Raw genomic sequence first — 13,009 nt, forward strand, 5'->3', positions numbered from 1 at the left:
ACACCTCCCTTGCTCAAATGAAACATGTTCACAAAAACGACCTATTATAAAAGTATTTTTGCTTCCATATTGAATTGAACGAAAGACTGAATTTGCTGTTTGTGTACTCGATTGTCATCGAGTAAACGTCCTGAAAAATGATAAACCTAAGCTTATGTAAAAATCAGAAGGATAGTTTATATTTGGTCCGCCAGATTTCTCTTGACATTTATTGTGTAAAACACCAACGGTTGTCAGCGTACCGAATCGGAGGGATGAGAACCGCTGTTAGTCTCCAGGACCGGTTACCCAAACACTTGAAACGGCGTCAATCTCCTACGAGGAGGGATTCCCGCGCCTTAATGCAAACTTGATGAGTATCCAAGTAAAGATACGGCAGATGGGATCAAAAGACCGGATTCCTGAAGAGGAGGAAGAATATTGGATGAAGGAGGTCAACGTGCCTCTTTTTAGCCTCACTGTCTCCATTCACCTTACGGCTGAATAATAGCACGATATGTATTCTTGTTGTCAATCCCTGCCCAGGAAGTGCACGTGTCGATAAACATCAGCGATCCAGGACAAACCCCAACGGCCCTTATCAGGATTATCCTGATCGTTAGAACTTGACATATACTACTAAAACATATTGCCAGTTGTTTTTGGTCTATTTGCAATTTGTAAGTGGCATATTACGGTCCCAATATAAACCTACGGCGTAATATTAAATTTTCCGTTGTCCCCCCCCCCCTCCTTCCAGGTGTCATTTCCATCCTAAACTCCCGTTGTGCCCATTATTATTGAGGTCAACCACTTCTCACAGTGTTACCATGTAACCCAATTTAAGGCCAACCTTTTCTAACAATGTTACCATGTAACCCAATTTAAGGCTAACCTTTTCTAACAATGTTACCATGTAAGACCACTTCAGGTAAACTACTTATAGGAACGTTACATTGTACCCTCGGATTTAAATAACAGAGTGCCTCGCATCGCCATATTAATTTAACCTACAGCGTAATATTAATTTCCGTAGTGTCCCCTATCGCCGCATTTTACTAATACACAGGCATACCGAATTCACACATCACAAGGTGCAAAATAGTACATTTACACTGGCATATTGACTTCAAAATCCAAAATTCGTCCCCAAATGATTGTGTGAGCATCAGAAGTGAAGGGTTTTCATTTAAGCAATATTCAGAAAATGTTTTCAATAGTACTGGATACAATTTAATATTTGTGTTTCAAAGTTCCAATTCCATAAGCCAAGATATGAGAGCTTGACGGCAATTTCACAGGTAAAACTAAATACACATACATGTGGTACAATAACAACGCTGTATTTTCAATTTCACATATAAAACTAAATAAACATACATGTTGTACAACAACAACGCTGTATTTTCAATTTCACAGGTAAAACTAAATAAACATACATGTGGTACAACAACAAAGCTGTATTTTCAATTTCACAGGTAAACCTAAATAAACATACATGTGGTACAACAACAACGCTGTAATTTCAAGTTCACAGGTAAAACTAAATAAACATACATGTTGTACAACAACAACGCTGTAATTTCAATTTCATATGTAAAACTAAATAAACATTCATCTGGTACAACAACAACGCTGTATTTTCAATTTCACATGAAAAACTAACTAAACATACATGTGGTAAAACAACAACGGTGTAATTTCAATTTCACAGGTAAAACTAAATAAACATACATGTGGTACAACAACAACGCTGTAATTTCAATTTCATATGCAAAACTAAATAAACATTCATCTGGTACAACAACAACGCTGTATTTTCAATTTCACATGAAAAACTAACTAAACATACATGTGGTAAAACAACAACGCTGTATTTTCAATTTCACAGGTAAAACTAACTAAACATACATGTGGTACAACAACAACGCTGTATTTTCAATTTCACATGTAAAACTAAATAAACATACATGTGGTACAACAACAACGCTGTAATTTCAATTTCATATGTAAAATTAAATAAACATACGTATGGTACAACAACAACGCTGTATTTTTTTCGAGTCCTTGTCTTTATAAGTGTTCCTCCAGTCGTATTCAGCCCAGTGTTATGGCTCCAAAATCCGAGCTAAAAATAATATTTAAAATAAAGGGTAGTAGATTAAACACTATCGTGAAAAATAATAGAAAATATTTGAATGAAATCTGATTTAAATATTAGCCTAAGTGTCGTTTGATATACTTAGGATATTGGAATTATTGTTTTCTAACTTTGTTAATGTTGCTAACTATTTGTCATTTAATTTCTTTAACGTCAGATATGAACGCCATGCTTGCCATTTATCATAAATACTTTATGTCATATCTGTCATATGTCATCTATACTCAGAAAGTCTATGCTCACCGTCATATATTTTTTTATATGAATCCCAGTAATCCCTCATATAACGCTAGTTACGAGAGGTAAAAAGGTTACCCGTCCCTTATGCTGAGATACTGTCGATAAAAGATGTGCAAAACACAAAGCACTCAAAAATAAATTCATCATATGAACCGTATCATATTGCATTCCTGACAGCTATGAACTAAGCTCCACAGCTGAATATAATTGGAATAATGTTTTTTTAAATGAACTAATTGAAAGGGATTTATGATCATACCATCATTTTAAGAGGGGTAGCAGTGAAGTGAAGGACTTTATATTAAGGAACCCTATTATCATTCTAAAGAACCTTTCATCAGGAAAATGAACAATGCTAAAGAACATACCAGTACTTCATTTGTTCTGGACCCCAATCGGAATTCATATTCGCTGATTTTTAGATTAACACGCTGCATTAGACCTTCTTCTGTAAATAACATTGGACCGTATGTACCCATCACCGATACCTGCAAAAACAATATCTCATATGCTTCTTTCATGCCTCATAGGATGCGTAACTTTTTAAAAGGCAATCCATTGACTCTGTTTCGCAGGAAAGTAAACAGAAGTCAAGTTTGATACTTGGGTATTTTGAAATAGAATTGCAATGAGAAGTTTATTTGTGTAATTTTTTTAACTGTATTGCCGTTTTGTTGACTCATTGGATCGGGTCAGAAGTTCTCACAGCTTAAAATAAGACCTTCCCCAACATTTGCTTAGGAATTCACATCAATTGCGACACAAAATTAAATTATGACTTCATACATGTTTTGTCAATGTACAGAATTCGTGCCTTAAAACAAGTTACAGAGAGAGAGAGAGAGAGAGAGATTACATGAATGAGATCATAAATGAAATAAATTAATGACTTTGACATATACTGGATAAGAGCACAATTACACCAGAAAGAATACATAAAACAATCAATAGTTAGAAATTAATAACATCGTGTATTTTGCATGAATATGGCAGTACTTCACTGATTGTTTAAAAAAGCGTTGTGTTAAATTTTCTTCTTCAGAAGACCACATCATCCAAACACATAATTATAGAACTCACCACGAAATGAAACGGTAGAAAACTTAAAATGTTTAGATTAAAAGAAAGATTTCAAATTAAAAAGACAAAAATGCGACTAGTTTTTCTCTTTACATTTAAAGTAAGTTATTAAGTCTTTTCTGTTATGATGAAGTTTCAGAAGGCCTTGCATAGAGTATTAAAACATTTCAATTGGCGTTAATTAGTTTCTTCATTAAAATCGTATTGAAGTTAATCAGAGTATTCATTAAAATTATATTCACGTTAATCAGACTATTTTTTTAATGTGTGAATGCGATTTGATAGCTAAATCTCAGACAATTTGAAACAAATGTCATCGATTTATCTCAAAATGAACGCCTGCGTATCTCACATATTTTATTTTGAATTTTAGAATCAAACTCACTTACCTCTTTAAAAGAATCAATAATTTCTTTCGCCTGAATACTTGTTTCGTTGTTTGTAAATTGTCTTGCATAGCAATCAGAGGTTTTAATGTTTTTGAGGTCAGATGGCAAAACGTTTCCTATCGTCCTCATCAAATCGAAAAGAAATGCATCATTTACCTTGAAAGATAGAAAAGTAACATGTCATTTTATGTAATAATTACTTTACATCTGACATATTTTATTATTTTCTATTCAATACATCTGACATGTTTGTTATTTTCCATGCATTACATCTGACATGTTTATTATTTTCTATGCATCAATATATCTGGAAATTTTTGGTCTTTAAGTAGAGCTGAAGTTTCAACAGCTCTTAATTTCTTCAATTAATTGTCTGTTTCTATTATCAATATTCACTGTGACATTTTCGCTACACTGAAAGCCTTTATATTACGCTAGATATCGTAAGTAATGCTACTGGATCCCTAAGAACAATGAAACCAATTACACAAGACTGAAGCAAATTAACAACGCTGCGTCTAGTGTAACTTTCAAGTCGTGACAAGTCGAAGTACATTGTGTGTACTTTACATAGATGTTTTGGGCATTTTATAAACTCATAAAACCAGGAATTCAGTAAAATAACCAAATTGTAATCCAATCATAAATGTCTGAATGCTGGCAATTAACTAGTTGTTAAATATTTTAATAATGTTTTTCATCAGTTTTTCCTTTTAAAAGTGTTATGATTAAAACAAAGTTGAATTTTTGGTGTCACATAGTTCTATAGTCCCAATTGCGTATCATTATATTCTATTTGAGAGAGCTTATCTTTATATATTATTTAACAAGGCTTAAAATTATTGTGTAAATTTTGCCGATGACATGATAACACATGAAAGAGTGAATTTTGTATATGTCTTTGTAATATAATGCAGTTTTAAGCCAATGTATGCGATTTTGCACCCGATTGAATCTGTGGCCTGTTCAAAGATATTGGCTCTTTAGTACGTCTGTTAGGTACTTGACCGATTCTGAATGAGGTTTCATTTGATAACTATGTCAGGCGAAACTGGGCAAGGAGTTGAAGAGTGTGTTTTGTTTGTCAAAATGCAAATTGTTGAAATGTTGCAAAAACAGCATTTGTACTTGTTGAAATATTTGTCACATGGTGAAGTTTTACAGAGATCGGTATATTAAACGAAGAGGGAGAAAAAATGTAAAATTTTCCAAACCCTGGAGGGGCGAATGTTAATGACGGCGGTTAGATAAACCTAATTTTCCATTAAGTAAATTACAGGTTTTGTGTGTGTTTCTCAGGTGATATCTTACACCGAAAAAAAAGGCAGTCTAGTTTCTGCGATACTTCCTCTAAAAGATTGTCAAAGGACGTGTAGTCGATAGTTTGTAAGAGACACGTAAACATGGTTATAAGGATACCTTTCTTCTAGGGGGAAAAAGAAGCGAAATTCAGTGCAAAGTAAAAGAAAATGTGTCTTAATTTCATACATAAGTTTTTCAATATTAATCTTAAGATACGATTTTGAATTGATTTGTCTTAAACATGTATGCTAATAGTCGATCATTATTAGCTTTGAGTGATGCGTTATGCTAATTAATTGTTAGTTAGCAATAGGTAGCATAAGCAAAGAAATTATTTTTGTTTGATCTATTTGAATAACTAAGATTGAATTCTTTTAGCCTATGAATAGGTTGTATTACTATTGGAACAGCATTAGCCAAGATAGTGATTAATAGTTCACACTGCAGGGTCTTAATTTTCATTAAGCGAGAGCAGGCTATGGTATCGATCAATTAGTAATGGTAACTATTTTTATTGGAGTAACACTTTAAGTTTCTTACACAATGTTAAGAGAGAATCGAGAAGATGGAGACAAATGCCGTAGTTGTCTACATCTTCTAGATTCTCTCTTTCCATAGTTGGTTGTACTGAATGCAAGGTTATGACCTGAGGCCAATTAGCAGCGAGTGTCTTTATGAAAATGATACTGCATAATTCTAAGGGTAACTAGAAGGTATTTATATTCAGTTCAGGGTGGGAGCAACGAAAAGAGATTTAAGGTTGCATTTATCTTTTATAAAAAAAAATAACTCCACATCTGATATAAGCGTGAATGACTGAACATAAGAGTGAACGACCCGAATAAGAGACTGGACTACGACAGCGGCCACTAAAAGTGGCGACGCAAAAGTAGGTGAGAGAAAACAAGACTGTTTCTGTGCAAGTCGACCCCAACAGACAAGCTATGTTGATTCTGATTGTAAGCAGTAACCAGTTTTGCAGAGATGCCGGACAATTACAGTTCGAAACACTCACTCGATTTCGTGATGAAATTTGCCGTATCTATGTAAACGAAACTGCTAATTACAGTGTAGATCTTTGAGATAATTTATTTTCTGATAGAGGTGCGTCCTACAATTAGTCGTGTACAATTTTATTTTGTTTATCTAGTTAATTATATTGTATACGGGAGCTTGTGTTGTTCTGTTCAAGATCTCTGTTCAAATCTCCATTTATTCCATCCTTTAACTTCATATATTTTTTAATATTCTCTCGATCCGGGCTATAACACCGTGGTGGATTGGTCGTTCATTCTCCAGACATCGATAACCACCAAAGAGATATAGCAAATCACACTTACATGATATTATATACTAATCAAGAGGGCTTATCAATATGTACTATTTGAGAAAGCTTATTAGTATGCAATATTCAATTGGGCTTATCAGTATGTACTATTTGAATCGGCTTATCAGGATGTATTATTTGAGTTGGCTTATAAGTATGTACTATTTGAGTTGGCTTATAAGCATGTACTATTTGAGTGGGCTTATCATTTTTATTGTCTGTATCTGGATTTCTAAAAATCATGGAATATTAGAAGATCCTCAGGTGAATTAATCGAACAATAAATCAGATTTCAAACAAACGAAAGAATCAAATGGATTTTTTTTCAGTAGCACTTTAAAATAAGAGAACACATCACCAGGCTAATTTGGATAAAGAAACCAGGTTGAAACTTAATTGAAATGTACATATATTAAAAATTAATTTTCTCTAGGATAGGCCAGTAAATGCAATCTTCGCTTAATGAGATTTTGCAGAGTGTGGTTGTAGTTAAAGAAATAATGAAAACAATAATTAAAACGTATGATCAATTTCAAGACTTCATGATGGATACATATATGCCAAATAATTTGTTTACATGCAAGTAGTTTTTAAAATAATTTTGTACTTACATTGATCATAGCGCTGGTGTAGCCGGGATCAAGATTTTTCATGAATGACACAAATTTATTTTTTCCTTCGAAATCAGTCCGACCATTAATAACAACAATATTTGTCGTCTGCTTACATCCATCGCATGTCAGCTGATCGTCCTATGAAACAGATTCGAAATAAAATCACTGTGACAGACGAAATAAATAGTATCAGGAAAAAAAAATTATAAAAAGGATTGTACATAATGAATTAAAACAGTTATTGAATTTCCAATCATGTTTTGATTCTAACTAGCCTCACGTCATACCAGATGTGTGTGTCATTGCGAAGCTATAATGACAACTTATTTTGGAATACAGGTTGTACATGCATGACCCCTTGTCAGCAGACCGCAATCAGGACAAGGCTGTGTGGAGAGTTTTTCTTAGAATCCACGTTTATCGCATTAACACTAAACCGACTTTGTGAACTTTACAGATCATGCTAGGAAAGTGAATAAATTAACTTCGCTAAATTCTTGAAAGCTTTATTTAATATTAAAAATTATGAGAAAATCAAACATGCTACTTTTATTGAAACGTTAAAATCGCATTCCATTTTTGTATAGTTGTACAATCGTTATATGTGATGCAGCCGATATGCAAGTGGTTTTGCAACCAAAAGAGCAAAATAGATACACGAAACATGTGTATGTTGTAATAATTTGAAAATACAACAAAATATTAAAAATATGTTTCCTATTGCCAGGCTTTCAATCAAAAATATGGGAATGTACGATTTGTTGTAGTTTTAACTTTAAGCAAAAGTAAAGTGTTCCTCTTCCACAATTTAGTTCTTTTTAATTTACCGGCATAATGAGACATTGGTTAATTATAAAATTGATATTATTGTTTTTCACTGAGCGGATCTTACCTTAATTATTACAAACCAGTTGATGTTTTTATCAGCCATACCATCTGAAAATGCCTGTCAGAAGAGAAACGTGTACGAGTTTAGTTTTTACTTAAGACAAAAGGACTTCATCAGAATAAGAAAAATCAATGAGAAGAAAGGCAGCAATCCTGTGGTTTATCTCTCTATATCATAATTAAAAACTGGACACATTTCTATCTTCCATACACTACGTTGCTGGAGATTGTAAATCTGTGATTAACCTATTAGTGTGTATGTCTTGTTACATTTAATTCATCAATGAATATGTCCTTTCTACATTCTGTGTCAGGGGTATTACTCAAGTATGCATTGCTGATTTGTTTTATTTTGCATATAATGTTTAAATTACATGCATATTTCTATTACGATTTAATAAACCTTCGTTACCTGTTCTGTCCATTAATATGATCGCTAACTGTTACCACTGTATACCCTTTTGACAGAATTCGAAAATGTAGATGTGTAGAATTTGACAAGACGGTGTCTCAGGAACTTAAATTTGAATAAGTATAAAGTCTCAGTAACCTAAATATCAATAAGCATGAAGTCTCTTGAACCTAAATATCAGTAAGCATGAAGTCTCTTGAACCTAAAGTTTAATAAGCGTAAAGGGCCCTGACTCACTGTCTTTACATGTAAGTAGTTACACCAATTGTCATAACAAAATGCATGTTGTATTTCCGTCTTTTGTAGACCTTTAAGACAGTATTGTAAAACTTATGCAAATAGGATTACCTCGACAACAAAAGTCTCATTAGTATGTTATTTATTTGACATTTATGATTGTCCAAATCTCAATCTGTAAATTTCAACGACTGACTTCGGGTTCTATATAACTGTCAAATTTGACATTGAAAGATATTGTTGACATAAGGATGACTTTTGTACGTGGATAAGTTTAATTTATGTTGACAGATTAAGCTCATACGGACAATATATATCGTTTTTCCCATCTACAATTATATTTTGATTCACTGTCAATCCGTTTTTTTTTAATATACAATATGATAGAATGTCAGCATATTTTCAAGGGAATGAAAATTCGTTGATTATATTGGATACTCTTTGATTGAGACATACCCTGTCAGTTCGTGTTAGCGCTCGTTATCGTACAGATGAAACAAATCTAAGCGAAGAAAATTGTACTCAAATTAAATCTTATGCATTTCTATCTTGCGTTTTCCACATAAATTCCCTATACAACCATTAATAGAAATATTAAGATGAATTCATATTTTTCGTGAATGTCATATTGAAAACGGATTTCTTCCAATCTATCAATTACAACTATGAAATAATACGATGAAGGGATTTTAATACAGTCCAAATATCACATATAAAAAAAATCACATCAACATATCACATATCCAAATATCGCGTCCAACCATATACACAATGAACTAATTTAATGTGTATGCTTTGTCTTTATAGGTAACGTTATGTAAAATATACACGAAGAAATGTTTCCTATGTCGTGTGCCTGGAGAAAGCTATTTTCATTCTACGTCTGCTAAAAGTTATATTTGATTACACTAGTGTTGTATCAATCACTGTTTCTTTTATAAAACAAAATTATGTAAAAGCAGACAAAAATCATGACTTTTTTCCTTGCCTCTTTTAAAACCTTGTTGATGTTCGGATCCGTTCCAATGATGAAGACATTTTCTATTTCGAGAGCCTTGATCCTTCTGAAAAGCGCATTCCGAATATTTTCTATGGACAGATTAATTTTCTGGTATATATGATAAGCTGTTTTCCCGCTAAGTATTCGTCTCGGAATCTCTTCATAACCTACAACAATACATGGATAAAGTTGAAATGTTTAACAGGCATAAGGAATAGAGACAAGAAGTGTAATTTAAAAAAAAAAAACTACACAAGAACATTATTGAAAAATTCTCGACTGATATGGAGATATTTGATTTTATTCATGGGAAAATCAACATGCTTTTGGTGTAACATATCCATCCAAAGGTAAGAAAAACCTTTGATTTAAGTCAATTAACATTTATCAATAATTATTTATTGATCTACGTGGATCTTAAATACCTATATGGCTTCCTTTCGTGTCGTTCCTTTTTTCTTCTGTCAACCTTTACAAGTATCTTAATGTTATATTTAATATCAAATCATTCCATTTTAAATTTTTGTCAGCCCTCGACTATGTTACGGTCAATTCATTAAATTTGTAGATGTTCCAAAGTTTGTAGATTCGTATTTCGTATTTTAGATTAATATATTATTAATATATCATAAACATTTCTGTCTCTCATCACTCATTTGTAAAATTAGACGTCTTTTTAGAAACGGAGTAGCAATAAAATGTCACACTAACTGAATATATCATCATGTAAAACAGCAATGTTGCTGAGATTCTCAAAGCCCACAATATCAGCGATGACCTCAAGAAAAACTATTTCCGGTGAATGTATATATAAATATGTATCATAGACACTGCTGTAGATCTTGGACTCGGCATTCAAACTTAGGACCGCAAGTCCATTTTCCCTCGCAAATGACGTCAGTATCGGACCTATCGGACCAGACGACATGTCTATCAACAAAGCTGCTCCATTTTCTTTCAGATAGTCGCAAGCTGAAAACACGATTGTTGAATAGTATTAGATTATCTTCGATAACCATACACAAATTTAGCCCTTTGGAACTGATTTACCCCATTCTTTGTAAATAAATTACATCTGACTCAAGTAAAGTAGAATACAATGAATTAATATTATTGAACGTGTTTAGTTTTATAACGATTTTATAATTCAAGTACCTGATTGTAATGAACTACTTATAACTAACCCAAAATAGTATAAAGATATTTTGAATTATATATAAGAATTGTTATGCACTGTTTATACGAAACAAGATCCATAAAAGCGCCATAAATGAGTCAATATTATTAAATATGATACATATGAATGTCATCAAATAGTATTACTATACAGTCTGGTACATTTCGACGTTTCTATAATTTCTCAATCTTCCGAGCTTAGTAATACAGTAAATTATTATGGCACACTTGATTTAGAATCAGTACAAATATTGATTACTTAAAAAATTTGAATACTGCATCACTTTGTTCGATTGTTGAATTTTACATTTTTGTTTTTGTCCAGTTACAATGACTAAAGAATACAGATGATGAAATGCGTCATACCTTGATTAATTACATGCAAACCGTTTGTATCGTTGGCTTGTATTGTCTTGACAGTAGCTCTAGTAAGGGGAAGTAAATCATCAACATATGGACTCCATGTGTACATGCCCATGTCCAAAACAGTGACTGCAGATTGAAACACGAGAACTTCAAGTATTAGTCTCATCATATTTTATTACATTGTAACTTATAAAATAAATATACACTAAGTAATATTGAAATTGAATAAAACAAACTAATACAGTATCTGTTCTCCTTCTTTCATCATTGGAATCGTTTTGAATTATGTTCTACGGGATAATTATTTAAAATATACGCGTCCCAAATCCCATTAAGTAATGTACTCAGGTGACTTTCGTTATTCTTTGGTGACAACTAGCAGTATGAGATAACAGTGTTCATAACTTGATAAGTATTGCCTCTAGGAAATAATAATGCTTTCTGGTTCGTCAGTAAGCGTTTTAATAAAGTCTATGAGGTCCATGTGCGCAAGGTCGTTCAGTAAACTCTTAATATTAGTGTTACACTGTATGTGTGTGCATTTCCTAGGGATTTTAAACTTAGAATAACATTTAAAATCATATTTGTCCAGTAAATGACAAATACGAAAATTTGAATAGCTTTCATTCATGAATACATTACAAGAGAAAGCTATTTATCTACACAGCTGAACTATATATATATACATATATATATACATACATACATACATATATATACATACATACATATATATATACATACATACATATATATACATACATACATATATATATACATACATACATATATATATACATACATATATATATACATACAAAGATATATATACATACATATATATATACATACATACATATATATACATACATATATATATATACATACATATATACATACATATATATATACATACACACATACATATATATACATACATACATATATACATACATACATACATACATACATACATACATACATACATACATATACATACATACATACATACATACATATACATACATACATATATACATACATACATATATATACATACATACATATATACATACATACATACATATATATACATACATATATACATACATACATACACACACACACACACACACATATATATATATATATATATATATATATATATATATATATATATATATATATATATATATATATATATATATATATATATATATAGTTGTTGTTGATTTTTCTAACTTCTTGTAATACAATTTTTACATTAACCAGTTAGGTACGTCTTATACTGTAAATCCAAAGCAAATCGAATTAGTTAAATTTTTTTGTGCTTGAATATTTAAAATTGCATTCGCTATGTACGTCACCTCTGTACTCATGTGTCAAATGTCCATAGTCTCTAATTTTGTATTTAACTATTTTTCTCACAAATATGGCACGTATCATTAAATTAAAATAGTTGTTATCTTCCTCTGTTCTTCCTATACCAGTCTGCGATCTTCCCGTATGTGTAGTAAGATAATTTGACACAATTTATTAGTCTGTAAACTATTGCTGTTATCTCTTGTCAGCTGACAGAAATTACAAATACAGAGTCCTGTTTTATACTATGTCAGCTGATATAACATACAAATAGAGCCCTGACGGAGTCCTGTTTTATACGATGTCAACTGGTATAGCATACAAACAGTCATGGTGGAATCTTGTTTTTTTATACCTTGTCAACTGGTATTACATACAAGCAAAGCCCACACGGAGTCTTGTATTTAGCTCTTGTAAACTGATATAACAAACAAACACATAATCAGAGCCCTGATGGAGTCTTCTTTTGATCTCTT

General features: G+C 31.9%; 1 protein-coding gene across 1 annotated transcript in view; it reads right to left on the reverse strand.

Annotated features, from left to right (window-relative positions):
* The window catches only part of LOC149794739 (ionotropic receptor coreceptor Ir25a-like), a 38,290-nt gene extending 27,007 nt beyond the window's left edge, over positions 1-11,283 (reverse strand). Inside the window, exons 1-8 of the mRNA XM_089966229.1 lie at positions 11,172-11,283; positions 10,341-10,601; positions 9,618-9,796; positions 7,985-8,038; positions 7,090-7,230; positions 3,850-4,005; positions 2,749-2,868; positions 2,009-2,107 (exon numbers count right to left, since the gene is read on the reverse strand). Of these exons, the coding sequence (XP_089822355.1) occupies positions 2,009-2,107; positions 2,749-2,868; positions 3,850-4,005; positions 7,090-7,230; positions 7,985-8,038; positions 9,618-9,796; positions 10,341-10,601; positions 11,172-11,283 (1,122 nt within the window). The remainder of the gene's footprint in view (positions 1-2,008; positions 2,108-2,748; positions 2,869-3,849; positions 4,006-7,089; positions 7,231-7,984; positions 8,039-9,617; positions 9,797-10,340; positions 10,602-11,171) is intronic.
* Between the last annotated feature and the right edge of the window lie 1,726 nt (positions 11,284-13,009).

Source organism: Sinohyriopsis cumingii, chromosome 7, assembly GCF_028554795.1.
Source record: "Sinohyriopsis cumingii isolate HCF-2022 chromosome 7, ASM2855479v2, whole genome shotgun sequence".
Taxonomy (NCBI): Eukaryota; Metazoa; Mollusca; class Bivalvia; order Unionida; family Unionidae; genus Sinohyriopsis; species Sinohyriopsis cumingii.